At 37.3% G+C, this 21557-nt stretch overlaps 1 protein-coding gene across 1 annotated transcript; it reads right to left on the reverse strand.

Annotated features, from left to right (window-relative positions):
* Positions 1–1548: 1548 nt before the first annotated feature.
* Positions 1549–20793, reverse strand: LOC119657066 (leucine-rich repeat-containing protein 24). The gene is made up of 3 exons (XM_038063819.1): positions 20215–20793; positions 6046–7784; positions 1549–3240 (listed from the first exon to the last, which is right to left on the reverse strand). Exons 2-3 carry the CDS (start codon positions 7562–7564, stop codon positions 2255–2257), a joined length of 2505 nt encoding a protein of 834 aa, XP_037919747.1. The 5' UTR covers positions 7565–7784; positions 20215–20793; the 3' UTR covers positions 1549–2254.
* Positions 20794–21557: the final 764 nt, after the last annotated feature.

Raw genomic sequence — 21557 nt, forward strand, 5'->3', positions numbered from 1 at the left:
CACATAAATCCCTCCGCCTCTGCAAACAGCTCTCCTACACCCACATTCATGGATTCGCTCTTGGTCTGACTTTACCTCATATAGGATTAAAAGATCGATCCTTCAAGTTTAGTGAAGTTAGCCCACGACCGAATACAAAGAAACACCTGTTCCTTGCTGTAAAACCAAGCGCGTAGCGTGCGTCGACTTTGCGGTGATGTGCCACAATATTAACTACACCCATGCTTCCAGCGTCACATGTCGGGTTCATCCGCTCCACGGCATTCGAAACTTGGATATAATAGTCTGTATTTTATTTTTCCCCCGAGAGCCCGAGAGATGCAATTCCAGCACCAGCTTCACACGTCATAAGAAGCCATAGCTTGCATGTGCTATATCCGGCACGCTGATCGTGACCTTTGCGAATGACTTGGATTCGACACTGGTCTAATCCAAATTCCAGTCGAATATCACGGTCTACTATGTGCAACAGATTTCTAAGATGGATAAGTACCAGCCTGCAACTTGATGTCATCTAAGTACATCAAATATGTCAGCCCGCACACATCATTTAGTAATCATAAAAGGGGTTCAGTGCCATACAAAAACCAAAGGGGAATCAATGAATCCTCCTGAAAGATACTTCTCCATATGCCGATGGGCTCCGAGGTGTTGATACCCTTGGATGAACGCACTGACAAGGTGACACGCCAGAAACTTTATTAATTTGGAATCAATACAAAGGTAGGATATGTATTAGCCAGGTGGGCAATACGTTCAAAAACTCGGCTGGCTCCTCGCACACGGTGCATTCTGAACACGTATCGAGTGAGTTTCGCCATACCGTCGCAACCGACAGAAAGTCCGGTGATCCGTCATAGGCCTCTTTTCTTAGATAAATTACTCCTTTGGTAAATCAGAATGGAATATAAAATAGATCAGTATTTAACTGATGAGAATGATTTGCTAATACCCTGCGAGTAGCAATAGGTATGATTGATGATGATGATGATTTTTTCCTTTTCTCAACTTTGTCATTTTTTTGTTGAGTAGAAATAACGAAAATGATAAAGTTCTTATCTGCATACCTCAGTTATTCGCCTCAAGATGTTAGTTATGGAGACAAAGAATCATGACCGCCGCAATTTAGATTATGGCGTTTTAGTATAGTATTCTCGGAAGCCAAGCGATCAAGTAAAATTCTATTAGCATCCCTCAAAAGTTTGGCAACCGAAATCAACTTTAGATTTTTTATCTTTGGTTTAGTCTTCGGAAGAACCTCAACGGAGAAACATCCGCCCGATGGTTCTTCCAAAGGTAGAGAGATAATAAAATACAAAATACAACAACAGAAGAGATGAAAATCTGTTATTTTTGCTTGAACCTAGGTAGGCTCATGTAAAGTACCATTTGCCACATTTGGCAATGCTATAATTTTCCTGCTTCCTTGTACCCTTCCTATTCCTATTGATGATTGTTGAGATGACTCAACATTTGTCGACGAACACAACGTCGATTGCTTGGGGACGGTTTACATATAAAAAGGTAATAAATAAAGAAACAACAAACTTACTTCCGTACAATATAAAAATTATATCCTATATTTTCTTGTTCCATTTCGTGTTTTATAATAAAAGTTTTAGATATTTAACTAGCCTTAATGATGAAAAGATTCAATTTCGATGATCCAAATAAATATTTCCTTACTTTAATATCTCGATTTTGTCCTAATATAGATGATTATACAAGATAGTAATTCCATTGAGCGAATATTTCTCTCTATGCGAGTAATTGTAAAATTATATTTTCGAAAGACAAATTGATTTCGTTTATAATCATTATGTAATTTGTTGGTGGACAATTCTTTCTCGCAAATTTAGACTATTTCTTATTGTAGCCCTTGCTAACTTTACTAACTAATTTGCACCTCATTATTCGTTTATTCTGATTCTTTTACTTAGATTACATGCAAATGTATATTCTGTCTGTCCATATTTTAAAATTAACAGTTGTCGACTTATACAGAACTTAATCTAAGGAGTAAGAAAGATATAAAAATTAATCGATAAATACAATGTTATAGCTGGTGATTGCATCAATTGATTGAAATCGTATTGTTTCGATTTCTCAAATAAAGTCACGATGTTTGATAGGATTATAAGTGCATTCGATCAGGGAGAGAAGAAAATAAAAAAATTCAATCTTAATACAACTAGTACACTTTTGAATTTTCCCAATATTCCCATAAAAAATATGAAAAGCATTTGTAGAGATGCTAAACTTCTGTACCGTCTTCACCTTCATCCTCAAATAATTGATTCGTACTACCAGGAACAGCAGATGTAGCGAGAGTTCTCTTTTTAGGTTTCGGCGGTGGTCTAGGAGGAATTTTCGATATCCTATCCATTGTTCCAGAAGTCGATATTCCGCTTGTATTACTTGGAACTATTTTTACTCCATAACCATTGCTTTTAGCAGTCCCATAGAAAGGATCAGTGTCCGATGTGATTGAAGAATTATTTACTTCCTGAATAGGCTCATATATTTTTGAAAGTGTCCCTGTGTTACCACTTGCACTTGAATTAAGATTGGGAGTAGCCGGGAGAGGTCTGTCCTTCATGGTGTATCTAGTAGTTGATGGTTGATGAGAAGAGCTTCCAATTTTCGTTAAATTTAGCATCGAATTTCCACTTGCTGATGTTCTCACGCCTAAATTGTCATATACTGGTTCCAAAGAATCATTTAAAGCTGATGGACCATCCTGCAAATGATTAACTGGTTGGAACTCTGAAAGAGTGGTATTACAGGATGGAGTCCAACTGGGAACACGCGGTTTCCGAGGAATCGTCATATATCCTTGCTTCATTATCACTGGCGGGTAAACAATCGGTGCTGGAACAAATGGTGAAGAACTATTATTCCGGACATTGTTCAATAAGGCCACGTTTTTATTTTTGGGGTGCTGCAAAGTTCGGAAAGCTACCGGATTTATACCATATATACCACTGTTATTGGTATTTCCTGGTGGCTGACTGATTACGTGTTGATAAACTGGACTTGACAGAGGAGATTTTCCGTAGAATCGATTGTCTGGAATATTAGACATGGAGCTTTGCATTGAAGGCGACTGAGGCATTTTCGCTTGAAATGATAATAAATCAGGAGGAAGATTTGCGCCGTGGCTGTCATCAACGAATGTTTGCCTAGAACGTGGGGTGGTTTCCGACAATGAAATGGAATTCGTTTCCTCATCATGATTTCCTGTGAAAATAAAACATAAAGTAATATATTCCCTCTTGATTATTAGTATCTGGATCAATAGGCGTTTAAAATATATGTGTCTATACAGTGTGGAGCAAACGTCCAGTTCGAAAGTGCATATGGGAAAGAAAAGTTTTTTCCACTACTACGAGCGGGGTCACATCGGAAACAAAGTTTTACATATTTCTTGAAAGTTTCGTAAGATAAAGTAACGACTTTTGCGACATGATGTATATATAGGTCCTATTTTGAGGAAATGATTTCTTTCTAAAACTTTTAGTTAAAGCTAAGATTCGTATATCAACAATTTACTTACGAAGAACTTTTCAGACAAGAGCCTATAAACAAATTTGCTTTTATTAAGTTCACCCAACTTATCAAGGTCGTTGGTAAAGTATACTGAAATAGTAATAAAGGTGGACTATTTGATTTTATGGAGGCACACAATTTCCTAGCAATAGTGTGATTCAAAGTATTCGTCAATATTTGCCAAACTTTGCCTAAGAGTCCGAAATGGGCCGGATTAGAGCTACTTTACGACAGAAAAAGAAGCTAAGTATAGGAAAAATAATTTGGAAACATTTAGCAATTTCATAAAAAGTAAGTAAGAATCAACGCCTGACGACTGACAAACAGGCACTATCTGTCTCATACAGAAAAAGGGAGATATCACACAGTGCAGCAATTATAGAGATATCACCTTGCTGAGTACCATCTATAAGATATTCTCCTCTATCTTGCTAGGCCGGATAGCCCCATACGCCCAGAACATCATTGGCCCATACCAAAAAGGCTTCACTCCAGGCAAATCAGCAACAGATCAGATTTTCTCTCTGCGGCAAGCGATGGAAAAACTGTTGGAATATGGACATCAGTTGCACCATCTCTTCGTCGACTTTAAAGCTGCCTATGATAGCATAGCCAGGGTAAAAATGTACACGGCCATGAGAGAATTCGGTATCCCGACGAAATTGATAAGACTGACTAGACTGACCCTGACCAATAAGAGCAGCAGGATCACTCTCAAGACCATTCGACATCAATAACGGTCTACGACAGGGGGATGCCCTATCATGCGTCGTCTTTAACCTGGCCCTCGAGAAAGTGATCCGTGATACTGAGGTAAATGGAAGAGGTACGATCGTCTTTAAGTCCACCCAACTACTGGCCTATGCTGAAAACGACCCGAGACGTACAAACTCCCTTCATCCAGATCGAGCAAACAGCGCGAGATCTTGGGCTGTACATCAATGAAGGCAAGGCAAAGTATATGGTGGCAATGTCAGCACCAAAAACCAACCAACCAACAACATCAAACCGCAATGGTCAAACGGGAAGAATAAAGATAGGAAACTACAACTTTGGGACCGTTGATAATTTCTCCTGTCTAGGGTCGAAAGTCACAACCGATAACAGCTACAATGATGAAATCCGCGCACAGTTGTTGGCAGCCAACAGAGCCTATTTCAGCTTACAAAAACTGTTCCGCTCGAAACATCTCACCATAGGGTCAAAGTTCTTACTGTACAAGACAATGATCTTGCCAGGCCTCATGTATTTCTTGGGGATTTGGGTTCTTAGCAAGAAGAATTGCCAACTCTTGGCCGCGTTCGAGAGAAGAATCCTCCGAAGAATTTTTGGCCCCTACATGAGGATGGACTATTCCGTAGCCTATATAACGACAAAATTTATGAGCGATACCATGACCGTCAGGTTGCGGATAAAATCCGGCTCAATAGGTTACGTTTGCCGGATCACTTAATCCGTAGGGATGAGAATGATCCAGCCCGGAAAGTCTATAGGGGCAATATCTATGGTAGAAAAAGAAGAGGAGGCAGACCCTGCCTAAGATGGAGCGATGGCGTAAGTCAGGATGCCAGACAGCTTCAGTGATATCGAATTGGTGGACCTCGGCGCAAAACCAGGATGTTTGGAGCTCCTTACTAAGGCAGGCCTAGACCGGATACCGGTTGTTGCGCCGTTGATGATGATGATGATGATTTCTAAGGGATCAATTTATATATCTAGGAAACGTGGTTTCTGCCACGGTAGCATTGAAATAATAGCCATAGATCCGCTTTCGTTGCCTTGTCTAAAATATGGAAATGCAATTATCTCAACACCAACATTAAAATACTGTTCTGTGCTAGTGTTCTCTCGGTGTTGCTGTATCGCACATATTGCGAACGCGGAAGAGGCAATGGGTAGATCACACATTAAGGACAACTGCATTGCTGGCTACGACCTTTGGATGTTGCCTTCAGTCCGTCCTTAGGTTGGTCGCCCCTCGGTCCGGTTGGGCTGAAAGAGGGTTCGTAAGCTTTTTTTTACTTTATATATATGCATTTCTCAGATCAATTTGATGGGCTTTCGTCAAATCTCTCATAATTTAGTATTAATTATCAGCTTCATCTGTGCAAATATCGAAATACGATACTTTTTGAGACTTTAGTTTTATATAAGGGTATCATTGTATTTTTTTTCCAAAATTTTTTGGTTGGATAGGTTCTCAGAGCGGGACTTGTTAAACTTGATGATGTGTACATATTAGATCTACCTCCTGATGCGTTCTGGGTTTAGTTGTTCCCGAATAGAGATAGACAAACGGAGAAAGGTATCTTGATTTGATTTTTATAAGATTTTATAATAATATGAGATATTAAGATTTTCATTTAAAAAATGTACATATGTATAAATAAATATACATATAATAAATATAAATTCATTCAGTCATTACGAAATAAAAGCATCAAAAGAATCATACTAGGAGTTGATATTCAAGACTAGAACATATATTGTACTTACCAAATGCAGTTTCATCAAGTAATGTCTTTTTTGTTTCATGTCCATCTTCGGTGTCTAACGATTCTAAATCAGTTGTCCTTCTTGGTGGCTTTTCCACGGGATTCACTGATGTAAGAAGACTTTTTTGTACTTCAGTAATGACAGATCCTTCCAACATTGAATTGTTAAGCTTCTTATCAAATCCTGGGGCTATTAGCCCATTTTCGCTCATTGTCGCATTTTTCGAAAAGCGCACTCTCCGACAATATAGGCAGAGGATCAAGATAATGGCCAATAATAATATTAGAAGAATAATCGCCACACTGCAAATGATCAGTAACAAATTGGATGACGAGTCTTCATTTCCTTCGTACACAAGGGGGTTAGTTGATATTCTTAGTTGTATTTCGGCTGAATCTTTTCCAGCGGTGTTTTCTGCTAAGCATCCATAAATGCCTTTATCCTGCGGTCGAACCTCTTTAATTGTTAACTCGGATGTGTAAATGTTCATGTCATCGCTTTGCGTTGGTTCAACACTACTAAATACACGGAACCTTCGATCACCATTATTTATCGAGCGTGTATTGTAAATCCACCCAATATTAGGTTGCTGAGAAGCACGAACACGACACGTGAAAGTCACGTTACCGTTGTTGGCATTTACTATCGAGATAAATGGATCTCCACCAATCTTCTTAGGTTCGATGATTTCCGGACGGCAGGTAAATTGCTCTGGAGGCACTTCATTCCACAATTTTCCTTTCAAATGTTTAGGGTTAAAACATGCGGTAGTCTGGGAGTGGTATCCATTTTCTACTGCAAATCTTTGAAATCCAAGTAGATGGCAGGTACAATTCCATGGATTCTCTTCTAAAGAAATTCCTACCAAGTTAGGTATATTTTGGAAGCTTACCACTTTCAGTGAAGTGAGATTATTAAAGGACAAATCGATAGTTTTTAAAGATGGCAAGTTAGAAAACGTATGTGGTCCGATTGTCGAAATACGATTGTGTTTCAATTCAATCCTACGGATTTCTTTCAGTTCGTTGAAAAGTCCGTCTTGTAAATACTCCAGCTCATTGTTATTAACTAACAATTTGCGTAATTTTCCTACTCCGGCAAATGTTCCAGGATGCAACTCGCGCAGTAGGTTATTCGACAAATCTAACTCAATGAGAATGTTGAGTCCTTGAAATGCATCACGATTCAATTCCATTAAAGTACAATTTTTTAAGAACAGTTTTTGCAAGTTTTGTAAGTTTGCTTCGGCGAATTCATTTTTCCGGATTTCAGCAATATTATTATTGGAGAAGTGTATAAATTGCAAATCGGGGCTGAGGTCCCTGGGAATCGCAGTTAACGACAAATTTTCACAGTTTGCTGTCTTACCAGTATGCCAAAAGCAATTACATAGGCCACAGAGCTGGGTAAATTCCAATTCATCGCTTACTGGGATAAAACATATAAGTTGAAATATAATTGTAGAGTAAATTATCGGTAATGCTGGCAGTCTCCCGGTGAATAAGATCTCCATTTTCATAAGAATTGTTTCTAATGAATAGAAACCGTGATTTTTGGCAGTTGCTGGATTGCCGTGTTTTTTATTTACATATTCCTCTTAATATGAATTTACTTTCAAAATATTCGTTGGCAACTAAGTTGATGTTTCAACAATAATAGTGCAGTGCAGTGTTCAATTAGTGATCCCTTGAATGAACTACTTCTTGCTCATTTGTTTCAAATTTACACCAACATGAGTTCTGCAATGAGAATTGAATGCATATAAGTAACCATATAAAATAGAAAAGTATCAAATATGTGAATGTTATATTTGGCAGATAATGATACAAATTATTTATTATTAAGAAAAAAGGTTAAGACTACTGGCTTGGCTTTGCTTTAATATATTCCGCTAGCATAAATACCATTAGAGGAATCATTACATAAACAAGTCGGAATACTGGAAGCTGGGCGTTTCAGGTATAAAGGTTTTATGTTTATCATATGTGAGGAACTTTATATTCATGTTCTCAAGTTTGTACGTTGCTAAGATATTCAGACATTTGTCTGACAGATGTGTGAGGCAGACATAGACATTTGTCCGCTGCTGAAAATTATATTTTCTGAGTCATTTGTCTGTCTGATGTCTGATACATGCGCAGACATTTGTGCGCGTGTGCGTTTGAGTTGAGGGAGAGGCTAAGCATCTAAGACCATTGTACTCGACTCTCCCATCTAACGGAATACCTCGGATTCATTTATGTATTGCAGGATTTCCGTTAGTGGATCTGATGCTACTTGTTACAGTTGTAGCACATCAGCACCAAAAATTTGATGTCTGATGCGTCCATAGGCGGGACACCCACATAGAAAATGTTCCGTGAATTCCGGTTCCTCACTACAGGATGAACACGTATCAGCAAGGAGAATTCCTATTCTGAACATATGCCCAGCTAGTGAATTAAGGCCAGTCAGAATGCCCAAAATACTTCTACAAATCGTCCCGCTTTTCGACAGGAAAAGTACTTCACGCTGCCAATGCGGTTTGACTATCGCTACAGATTGTAATGCGCCTGCCCTTCAACCGCTCATCAATCATCCAGGTTCCCGCACTTAGGACTGCATACACTTCAGCTTGAAAGACAGTTGTATATTGTCCCAAAGGAAAAGCCCACTTCTTGTTTTTATTCGAGAGGTAGTCTCCTGCTCTAGAACCCTGTTCCGTTTTCGAATCATCGATGTAGAAGACATCCGCATATCCTGACACGCATTCTTCTGGTTCGTCTCAATTTTCTCTTTGTTTTCAGATAACTTCATATCCTCTACCAAACAGAATCAAAATCAGAAAACATTGCGAACTGAATTCAGTTCTCCCAACAACTCTATCTTAATTGGATATTTCCCGCAAACTTTATTGGCATATGTAAATATACCTATACATATGTCTATCTTAAGTAATTGAAACTGATAAATAAAAACTAAGATGTTCCCTTTTGACCCGCCGCTCATATGAGTTCACTTTATATGATGATGACATCATACACGTCTTAGAATGCAAAAAGTTCACCTGAAATACCAAATACTTCAAACTTTCCAGAATGACATCTTATCTTATTACTTACACTGGTGCACTTCTAGGATGAACTTAAGAGGGTTTCCGCGCAAAATTCTAAAATATGGTAATGCTACTATTCACTTTATTTGAGCAGATATCGGAGATCGGCCCATAGATTTTATATAGAGGGATTATTGTGAGTTTTTTTGTAGATTTTTCGGACGAATAGGTTTTGAGAACAGGACTTGTCCCAATTTTTGGGGCTTACATTTTGAACCCTTACTCTCCTCTGTTCCGCCTATTATCAAAACTAGAACCAGTTTGGAGTACTAATTAAGCCCTTTTATGTGATACCATACACGGACAGCTCAGCCATTTCCTAGTAAATGGGGATTGACGAACAGACATTGATTCGATTTTAATAATATTTATTTCACACGAAACCTTAAGAACACTTTTTTGTTTTATTTTTTATTTGGAAGTACATGTTTTAATGGATCTTTTGTCGCTTACTCATAGCATTCTGAGCAATACAAGTGGTATATATGTATGAATAATTTTCAACTACGGAAAACCACCGTTATGGAAACGAAATAAAGGCAGATAAATCGAAGTATAAAACTTTTATTGGGCCCAAAACTGGTTGGAAAATTGTAGAGAGCTGAAGAACCGCAGAAATTTATATAGGAAAGAGCAATTAAGTGCCTCAATGAAAAATAAGCTAGCGATTCGTCTTTTCGCCTTACTGAAAAAAAGTTAAAGGTTACTTTTTTCTTGAATTTAGTTTCGACTTATTTAGCCGATATCTCTTATTTAGTTATAATTATTGTAAATAGAGATTGAGATGTAGTGAACTTTTTTTTACTTGGATGATTGGAAAAGATGCTGAAATTGCCAGAGTCAGTCTTTAATATTGAAAATGACACAATGTTCACATATTTTGGAACATCTGTGGATAATTTCAAGCAGATTGGTCAAGTAGTTTTGGAGAAAAAGAAACATTTTCGATACTTTTTATGGGCATAGTCGTATACTAACAATCCAAACTTTCTACACTAGATCATGTTGTAAGTAATGAAACTAGTTGTATTATTTCAATTTTGTAAAATTCAGTTTTGTGGTTCACCAGGGCTAAAAGTTTTACTTGGGAACTATCGCAAATTACAAAACATAGAAGTAGAGGTATGTGAATGCTTGGTGAAATACGAAAACCAACACCCTTTAAGAATACTACAGGAGATCTAGCAATATTCATGATACTGCAGGTATTGAAGATATTTAAAAGCCAATGCATATGCTACGAACAACTCATGATAATAGACGTTATGTATTCGTTATCTTGAAAATTGAACTGACATGTATGTGCTATCCTATTTATAACTGTTCATATTCCGCGACTATAATTCTGATACTTCTACGCAAATCCGGCTCGAAAGTATACTTTACACGGAGTAAGCACAAACATTTCTTCTACATTCGGAAAACGAAACACTCGCTGAATAGTTACAGACATTCCACTGACGAATTGCTTTCTGGATTTATACAACGATATTTATCAATATCAAATATGTACTATAATCCAGTGATGCACGTGGTATCTAAATTTGGGTTGTACTCTTAGATAGACCCATATTCGCCATATAAAGTTTTAATCAAGGTAACTCACAGTGATCTGAAAGGTATCTAAAGTGCTCCCGGGAGACAACCTTCCATATGAATTTCATAGCTCCAAGTGGGAGAAACTGCACGTCTCCCAAGAAGCATACCCAATGCCTTGTGCCTCTCCAATATCTGTCACTGACTCAAAAGGGCTCAAATTGAAGTGTAACATCATATACACATATGTAGATTTATCAGTTTGTATCTGATAAGCAATAAGTGTATTCAATTGGAGATTAAGACCAGCGACTGGGCGTAAAAAAGACAGGGTGTGGCTGTTGAATGAATAGAAATGGGTTGCTGATAAGAAAAAATATTAGGACATATCTATATATGAATTTAGGCTTTAAAATTCCTACACGAAGACGTCTTCACTACACAGTCATAAGTTTCAGATATTGATATTAAAAAAAAATATCTATAGAAAATCCTCAAAACATTCATGGAAAATTCAATTTTATGAATTTATCTTTGTTTGGTCACAACATGGCTAAATATTATAGTTACCATTATTAGTTTTTAGAAAAGAAAGGTAATGCGCTTGATGATAATGTCTGACCTAAGGACAAGAATTGAGTATCATTTGATAAACTAGAAACCGGAAGCTGGCGTTTCAGGTGTGAAAGGTTTCACAACTCTTTCATTTGTACGTAGCTTTCTGTATGGGCACAGTACTATTAGGACTTATTATTGCTTTGGAGGTTTTGTTGAAAATAAAATCGGCACACAAAAAATCAACAAAACCTTTCATACCTGAAGTGCCGAGCTTCCGATTTCCGATTTGATTGTAAACTGCAAAGAAACAATAGTAGGCAAATTGCAAGTACGATTACACTTCTATAAAAAGGCTCCAAGTAAGGCATAATTTGGTAACTCCCCCTGTACTAATACTACCTGAATTCTATGACTAGTTTTAGTGATGTCGTTAAAAAGTACTTAAAAAAGCATACAAACACCCTCTGAAAACAAATATTTTGAAATTCTCTCTGGCCTGGTTTTTGCATTAAGCTTCTTTGAAATTCATGAGAGATACCAATTCTGGATAAAATTCTGCTCAATAGGAGATGGGGTTGACAGAGATTTCGTTGAAAGACAACGAGCTAGAAGACATCGTTGTAGAAAAGGTAACACCAGTAATTAAACGAATAGCGCAGGTTTTCAATGTTCTTAGGCTGAAAAGAAAATTGCTACCAATTAACGATTAAGTATTGATAGAATGATGAAGTCACCTCGGTGATAACGAACAAACATAAATCAATCTCCAGAGTAGATATAAACAGCAATATACCGGCAAAGGAGAATGCTTCAAAAACTCTTCAACTCCAAGTAATAGGTATTTTCATAACAACTTATGACATAAAAAATGTGATTGGCAGCATTCAGGTAGAATCTTGGAAGAATTTGAAGTCCAGAGCGAGGTCCGCAACGGTTGCATTCAGTCACCGATGAATGGAAGAGGAAGCTTTTGTGTAGGATCGGGTTATTTTGCCCATACTGCAGCCTTTTTACTCATTGTATACTCTAAGGTTCATTTGGGTGGAAAGTCCTGGCTTGGTCGCTAGGCTGCTATATGTTCTCGATCGGCCCCTTCTTCGGGGCTTATTAAATAGTATGTCCCCATCACGAGAACGCCAAGCTATAAAATACGATGTGGGAGACTCCATCATCCGTGTGGTCTTTTAAGTACCAAAGACACTGAATTTAGTACATTTTGAAGTTCATCGGTACTTTTTAGCTAAAAACGTATGATACTTTCTAGCACTTTTTAACAGAATCCCAAACGAAGTAAATATTTTTCAATATCACGTTTTGCTGAATGACAAAATGACCGAGAAGTTCGTAAAATAGGTCAACATTCCGGTAAAATCGTGAAAACAAGTTAGCTGTTATGATGAATGAAATCCACCACATCATAAAGGACATAAATTGGGAGGAACCACTTCGGAAACTGGCAGTTCGAAAACAACGTAACATCATTCGCAATTTACACAAAAGCCCGCTTTTGGTACAAGATAGGAAGAAGATATTGCGAAACGAACAGGTGGATAGTTTAACATTTACAGAATACGAGGAGTATTATTGGTAGCGAAGTTTTACAATCACCTTGCCAGAAGAAAGGCGTTTATCTCCGAAAATAACTGAGAAAACAACCTGCAATGGCGAAAGAGCATGCTGTAAAAATTTTAACCAGAAAATATCAATTCAGTTTTGTTGTCTGCCAAAAAAAAGTTTGTTTTGTAGGTAAGCTAATACAGAACTTAAAACTCGTGACGTGGCGGAACCAATTAAATAGTGAGTAGATTGGTATTTAAGAGGAAGAACAGTTATTGTATTCTTCGCAAACTATGCCTTCCCAATCGGTAAACTTTAACTTCTGATCTATAAAGGGTACATCTCCTCAGGAAATGATTCCCGAAAGACATTGTAGGAAACTAAAAACAAAATTTCCACCGACGTGATTTAAAGCCTTTCCAGTTCGACGCATTGGTGGTTGGTTGGTTTTAACTAGTATCGGTTCATGTCACTTTTGTGCCAATACATTTGTTCCACAATTTCATTGCCTTCCATATGTTGTCTGTATTACGTAGGAATAAATGTCTTGGTCTTTTCATTGTATCATCACATACGTGTTGAGATGCACGCTCTTCAACCTTCTCTCTCCTAAAACAATTTTTCGCGGTGTATCAACAATATTACCTTTCTCGATATACATGGATATGTCACAAAATATAACAATAGAGGTGAAAATCTTTTCTTCTTGCTTGAACATGTGCGCTCCTGACATTTTCTATGCTGCCTTGCCTGGAGGAAGTGTAGAGGTTCAATAGACCATGGCATGTTTCCTTAAATACTTACGTACATAGCTGGTAGTGGTTATGCATTTAGTGTGGTACTAACATTAAACGTTATAGATAGCAGTAAATTTGCACAGAAAAAAAAACAACTTTAACCTATCATAGCTTTCTACCAACCACGCTCTCCATGTAACATATTTTTTATTATAGCCTATAATACTGCTTAATTTACGACGGAATTAAGGGAGGCTCGAGTCGATTTTGAAAAAAAAAAAAATGTAGTAATACACTATTATTAACTTATTTAGACAGATATCGGTATGGAGAGCTTTTGAAGCCTAGGCACCCTGTAGTGGTAGTTTCATGATTTTTTTTCACAAACTACTCAACTTTTTGAAAATGAGTTCGTCAAACAAATGATAAATTCCAGCTCCAGCACTCCGACCTTTTGGCTCAAATGTCAGAACTGATGCCAGCTTTGGGAAGCACTAATTAAGGCCTTTCATTTGATACCTTATATGATTACATTCAGTAAAAAAACCATTTACGCCTTCTCTTAAACTCAACATAGAACGATTTTTCTCATCGCGTTTACAATTCCCTGCTTTCCACACAATTCCGAACCAATAGGTGTAACCATTTCTGAGAAAATGCCTGTGACAGACAGACAGTAAACCGATTTTAATAAGGTTTTGTTTTACACAAAACCGCCTATACATATCAAATATTGAATATATAACCTAGACCCTGAATTTTTTCTATTAGAAATGAAAGCTCTCAATTACGAAATTAAGAACTTTATTTTCGATTTTCTGGAATAAAAATGATTGTCAATAGACCAATCATAAGTCTTTTCCATGACATTCCGAATGGTCAGTTCTAGTGGGGAACTAGGTAGAATTAGGAAAGTTTTTTATGATGACTATAAAAGTGAGCAAATGGACCGGATTATTCTGGTGTACATCAATGAAATGTTTTGCAGTTAGAGAATATTGAAAGGAAAGCAACTGTTCACTGTTCTTTATGAAAGTTGTTTCGCCGAATAGAATCTAGTTTAATGGAATGAACTAGTGAAAGGGCAAGTTCAGTCAATCGTACTAAAGAGTAGATGAATATTGAAAGGCATTCTTCGAAGGACCAGCCTAGTTTTGAGCCACCATACATTTATGATGATTCGGTAAGTTATCTTTCATATCTTTGAAAGGTAAAACTTGAGAATAAATTCGGGTTCTCTTTAAGCGGCAACTAGATCGAGTATTTTATTTAGCTGTTTATCCTATTTTCCTATGGTGTATTACTTAGTGTATTTCTTGTGCTAAAGTGAAGCAAATGTTTTGTTATACTAGGGTTTAAATGGGGGAAAATGTAGCAAATTAAATATAACTAGGCAAACCCGTAATGAATATATTGGAGAATCTCCACAACAGATACAACAGTAATTCACAATTAAATTTAGGAGTTTATGCAATAGTTTCATGAAAATTTGATTATTAAACTGATCAATTGGCGTCTTAGTTATGAAACGGAATAGTTATAAAATATCTTGAGGTAAAATCCTGTCAAACCGTCACATTAAAAGTTCGATTTTGTTTGTGTTTTCAATTGTCTGCAAGAACTAGTAAAAGGATATCCAAGACAAATAATTTCTCTATTTCCTAATCCTCATTACTCATTATTATAAATTCTATGAATAAATACATACGGGTAATTCATTTTATATGAAATTAAATCGCGGACTTTTATTATTTTTATATTATTGAAATTATAATAAATTGGAATTAGGCTAAACTTTTTTCTTTTAATTTTCAAAGGGCGACTGTATCACTTTTTTCAAACAGTGATCTGATATTACATTACCTATTAAGGTTATGTTCTGCACATCTCTAGTTGCGGCGAGTTTGCGCCTTCGAAAAGAGTAATTTGTAACCCGTTCAGTAATTTTAAATATAACAATACATGCACTTATGATGCTGAACGCCCTGGACGGCCGGTTGCCGGGGCATCGACCGGCGATGTATGCACGCGAATTTACTGCATCTTAGGTAATGCAAATAAGACGCTGGCATTATAATTAACGAAAATAATTGACAATCGAGTGAAATATTAAAGTTCTATTCTCCCAATCTACTTCTCATCCTTTTAAGGTTTTGTGTAAAACAAAACACTTGTTTGGAAAATCGCAGCAACGCATTTAAGCGGAACCTCTATCATCGTTGAAATTGCAGCATATGTGGTAACCTGTGTCTTCAATGAAGGTTCTTCGGTTTACTAACCTTCATGCATGAGAATCAATAGTGGACCAAACACCCATGAATGGACGCGATAAGTCGACCGTAGCTGGGAGCTGAAAAACTGGCTAAAGAAGGCACGATTCGTCATAGACTGGAGAGAAAAGATGCTTTAGTCATCATGGATGATAGCAACATCCTTTATGGACCTAGCATCGTGTGAGGTAAGTCGGTAAAACTTATAACTTAACATTATATTCTAAATTTTTCAGTGCTCAGAACGGGCAAATGTGAGGCAGCGTCTCATGAGTTGCCTCTGCCCTGGTACAAAACCGTAGCCGTTTTCATCTTTTACTTCAAAGCGTTTTTCCTACAACTCGCGTTTTTCATTTCAAAGTGTTTCCAGAAATAAAAAAAAAAAAAAACGCGCAGAGTTTAGACTTCAACTGCATTTAGTTCTTATCCATTTTGAGAAGGCTTTCCGTAACGTCAACAGCAAGTGTGTTTGGAGTCTTCTATGAATGAAGGCATGCTGAAGAAACTAATAGCTAACATCAGCTCGACCGACGAGACTCCAGTGTATTACTGACACTATTTTTTAATGTATTCGATACCGATTTCCCTTCTGTTGCAGGAGGAAGCAACGAGATTCGTTTATGTAAATACCAACGACACCAAGGTTCCCAGTGTGACGGGTTACCACACAATTCCTACTTGTCTTTTCCTGACTGTCAAAAAAGTAATCAAGAATACAATATTGTTGTCCTACCGAATCTCTTATGGTGAGAAGCTCCGCGGCTGGCCGGAAAAAAACGCATAGAATGTCGTCTTAATGTGGTAAAAAGGTGGTCCCGATACTGTCGAACGTAAGTAAACTAGTCTGAATCACACAAATCCCTGTTTGCACCCTCAATAATGATATTTGAACCGCAATCTTGTACAACAAAATTAGCCCAATTTTTAAGACATTAGTTAACATAATTTGAACGAAGGATGAACTTAGCAACAATTGAGATTGTTAAGTAAGAAGCATTTCTAACGCTACAGTCAAAAGTGAACGGGTTTTGTGATGCGAATAAAAAAAGATGAAGTGTTAGATGGTGAAAAATGCCGAGTCGCACGCAGGAATCTAATTATACCCTGGAAGTGCATTTTTCGAATGAATCGCTATTTTTCCAAACCTTGCTTTGTTTATGGATAGCACTTTATCACACAGCCAAATGGAGTTACAAAATGTCAAAATAATTTCTCTTCCTTCTAACACAACTGCCGCCTATCAACCCTTAGAATAAAGGATAATAAAAAATGTGAAAGTAAACTACTGATATATATATACATATTAAGGCACCTTCTTGCCAACTTTGAAGTCGGAATGTTAGCCAACGATCTAGCACGGACGTCACGGATAGATGCACAGGCGGACAGACAGATAGAGAATAAACCGATTTCAATAAGGTTTTGCTTTAGACAAAACTTAAAAAGAATCCAGTAATTCACAAAACGATTCCAACGATATCAGCGATAAAACAATTGCTCTCCTGGAACAGCCAAGTGATGATCCAAATTACAGAATGCTTATCTAACCATTTACGGCAATTTACGCTTCAGGTATGAACGTTTTGTGCATTTTTTTTTGTGTAAAAGTATTTTAGTGCTGCACAGTTGTTTCATTTGTACGTAACTAGTAATATATGTATTCCTATATACATTGAGTATGTCAGACTATTAAGTTTAGCATGATACTGGTATTATGTGTGTTAGGTTGCGTTAAATTTACGCGAAGCAACCAATTATAACTCTGTCAGAAATACTAGAATGTTAATCAAGCTTGACAGGACTATGCTGCATATTTCAGCTTACATTACTGATATTAGATAAACCTTTCTAGTCACTTTTCAAAAACAATAATATACTATTTTTAAATTTATTTAAGTATACATGGGTTTGGGGGATGTTTGAGGCCTAGACAACAAGAAAAGACGGTGTGGATGTCTTATGTTTCTTTAAGGAGTGAATAATATGAGTTTTCTACATTTTTTTTTTTTTTTAAATTTCGGGAAAAAACTCAATTTACGGTTTATCTTTCACACCCACTTCTCAAAAACAATGAAAAAGGGCATGACAGTGGGACCTGCCCTGGGTGCCGGTTGCTCTCCAGGCCTAGATTTTCTCCCTATAGTTCTGGATATCCCGCAGTACGAAATTTGTGTGTCTATTTAGAGTGGTTTTATCCAAAATACCTACATACACAATGTGCTAAAACAGGCAAGCCTGCTGTTTTCTCTTAGAACATATTTTATCTCCTATTTACGAAAATGATGGCAAAAGGTGTGGGAATACTAGTGAAAACATTAAAGAGAACGGAGCTTGCAAATGCCAAGCAGTTGATAAGGCTGTTTCCGAATGATTCAATTTAGTGAGAGGAAGCAATCTCCACCTATTTTAAACAATATTGTAAGAAGAAGTGTAAAGGACTCTCTTCAAATTGTGCTATAATTCGACTACTGAAGATATAAACGAAAACATTATTTTTCACAAGTCCTTACCAAACGGCACTTTAGTGCTAAACGAAAATAAATGCGTCGACCGAAAGCATAGCAAAGAAAGGCTGAGTTCGTTGATTGGAGTCAACATGGGTGGATCAAACAAGTTGAGATTTCATTAATATGGAGAAGTAACAGATGTATGAACACCCGGCACTGAAGAAGGAAACCAGTGGTTTCCGAAATATCGATATATGCTGAGTAACAATTACTTCTAGCGACGGAGACGGTGTTGAGTTTTAATTTCTTAAAAGGTTTCCAATCATATATGGAAGAACCAATACTCAACATTCTTCGAACAAGCAAGCACTCTTGTCGAAACAAAATAGATTAGCATACCATTGTCCCAATACTTTTATAGAATTAAATCTTTGCTAGGAAAATTTAATATAAAAGTGGTTCTGTTCTATCGAGCAGAGACGCAACACTTAAAGACGATTAGGAAGTGAAAAGGACCCATTAACGCGAGAAGAAAAAGATGGAGTTTACAAAATCAACTGAAATGATTGCGAGATGTTCTTCATTTCAAACAAAACGCCTCATCACGACGACGTTTCCAGGACACATAAAGGAAGTAGAGAAGGGGGAAAGACAACACGATGCGATCATCGGTAGCTATGCACGCCATTGAGGAGGGCCATTCTTTGAGTTCAGGATCACTGTTTTGATACATTAATATTATAGTATTAGACGAATACCTAATTTCTCGGCGATAACATGAAAATTTAAAATAACAACGTGCATATTCACATCCATATTCCCCCCACGAATAGCAAACCCCCCGCTCCGTAATAGACCCACGTCGTAACATTTCTCTCGCAGGGTTTTACTGTGCTTTTAGGATTTTTCCGGTTTGTGACAGGCTTTTTCCACGCTGTTCTGTCGCTGCAGAATACATTAAAGTGTTTGGGGTGGTGTACTCTTCCCCTAGCGAATCTATGCTAGAGAAGAGTATATCATAACAAAACGCTAGGTCTTCGCTTTACTTGATTGACTTCCTGAACGTAAGTTTTATCCCGTACAATACGTGATGTCATTACGATATTTTAACTCTGTCCAGATTTCAATTTTGCCTACGAAAATACAGTTTGCCTTGTAATTCACATTGTCTTCAACAGGCTGTACGTAAAAAACATACTACATAAAACTCCTTCCCCCCTTTCTGAACACTTTGTATTTCTTACAACGGTGTCTGGATTTCAATTATGCTCACTGTATGTGGATATAAATTATGCCTGCCAGACCAATAATACTTTTGGCTCTGTTTCTCTCAGGCTATCCACGTGCCGTAAATGCAGTTGAAGAGTGTCAGAAAAGGTTATTATTCAATCAATTTCTCGATATTCTCCAAGCAAGAAAGGATGAAATACGTCATCGATTCAAAAAGAAAAATAGCGTCCGTAACAAATTAGAATCTAATGAAGACAGATTTTAGCGTTGAAACGCCTTTGAATCAGCATTTTGCAGCACTGCAGATTTCAGTTTTTCCGATCTAGTTTGCGAAAAGTAGAGTTTGTCAGAAAAGAATCCTCAATATCCAATTCACATTAGAAGCTCTCCATAGTGATACATTGATGAATCAAAGTTAGGTTGACGGTATCAACTATTTAATTCCCTTGAGTATTGACTCCCAGCTTAGGAAGCCTTGCCAATAGTAAATAACACGAACTGACATCACCTTACCTAAATTTGGACTGAAACGAAAATTTATTTTAAAAAATCAGTTATCGACTACATCCGGCGAAAGGTAAGAATTCGACAGAGAAAAGTGATGCAGTTGTTGCTGACGTGCTTTCTTTAAACTTCACTTCTGGACCCTTCCAGCATCTCCCCAGTAATATAAAAACAATGCATATTAATGGGTATGGCTGGAAGTATGGGCAAAATAACTACTTAGCCAGCAGACTTACTCAATATATGTACATGTTCCCGGTCAAAAAACCGTCGTAGCCGTACTGTTCTATATAAGCTGACAATAAATTGTTGCATCAATTCGATCACTTCATTGGCCGTGCAGGCGGCGTCTGTTTATCGCACTTTTAACTCTTGGTAATCACATCTATGCATCACCCTTGACTCATGCAAGGCTTGTGTTCACTCACAATTCGACAACACTCAGCACTTCCTTGATATCACATCTTCCCGCATTAGCAAATATCGTACTTTAAACTTGTTATCAATCCATCTCCTATATTTCATCCTAAAATATTTCAAATAACTATTATGAAAACAACGCGAACATTATTTCACAGACTGCGAGTAACTCTAAGAACCCGACACAGCCGCACGAAAACCCACTGACGTTTGGTTTTCACTGTTCACCGAAGAAATGATTGGTAATAGAATTGAATGTTCCTATGAAATGTTAAAAGTTGGAACACATCATGTTCACTGCTCTCAATCAAACATCGAAACATTTCTTCTCTGATAGAGTATTTGTTGCACTTTGTATGTGTTTGTTGCTCAGACCAGAGTTGGACTAAACAGAGAGAGACTCTTTTAAAGCCAATAGAGGAAATCCAATTCCAACTGAAACAATACGGAAACGGTCCAAACGTCATTTTCATAGAGCGCTCTTGTTTGTAAGTCACTGTAGAAGTTTTCCTTCTTTCAATTCAGTGCTGCCAAATACGGTATTCCGTCACTTTTTAAGCAGTGGTTACACTAGGGCGGTATTATAAATTGCCTGGAATCAATTTCGAATAGTTGATTTACCACACTTGAGTATCTGCCCTGTTCCCGCTCATTGAGAAGTTTTCAACTAAATATGAATTATTTCTTTTGTGGAAACACATATCAGAACAAACTTTTCAAAGCATTCAAATTAAAACCGCCCTGCTTCAATACGCAATGTCAACACAAAATATTACCTTCGCTGATTTAAACTGATTTTAGCACTTGTAAAAATCATTTTTATCATTTTTATTAGAAAATTCCATATATTAGCAACAAGAACAAAAAAATTATCTTCCGAATGATATATACGTCCATAGATCTCCATGGTGGTCAAAGGGTAGTATAGGTCCCAGGGCGAAACGTGGATTAGTACCCACGATGGAGCATAAAACCCCGGAAATGCCTGCTGAACCAAACCCACAAGTGCTCTACTACCAAACCCTATCTCCACCTCCACGTGGTGACCGCTGGGAGCTCTTTCTTAACGAAAACCTGCAGACGGAGAAGGATGCAAGCGAGTCTCCCGCGCCTAAAAACGGGACAAATTGTACCAACTGGTCCTCCAGGTTGGGGGTTG

Source organism: Hermetia illucens, chromosome 5 (genome assembly GCF_905115235.1).
Source record: "Hermetia illucens chromosome 5, iHerIll2.2.curated.20191125, whole genome shotgun sequence".
NCBI classification, from domain to species: domain Eukaryota; kingdom Metazoa; phylum Arthropoda; class Insecta; order Diptera; family Stratiomyidae; genus Hermetia; species Hermetia illucens.

Coding starts and splice junctions, on each gene's coding strand:
- LOC119657066 (XM_038063819.1), bottom strand. CDS start 7,564: ATGAAAATGGAGATCTTATTCACCGGGAGACTGCCAGCATTACCGATA. Junction 3,241..6,045: donor ACTTGATGAAACTGCATTTG/GTAAGTACAATA, acceptor TTATTTTCACAG/GAAATCATGATGAGGAAACG.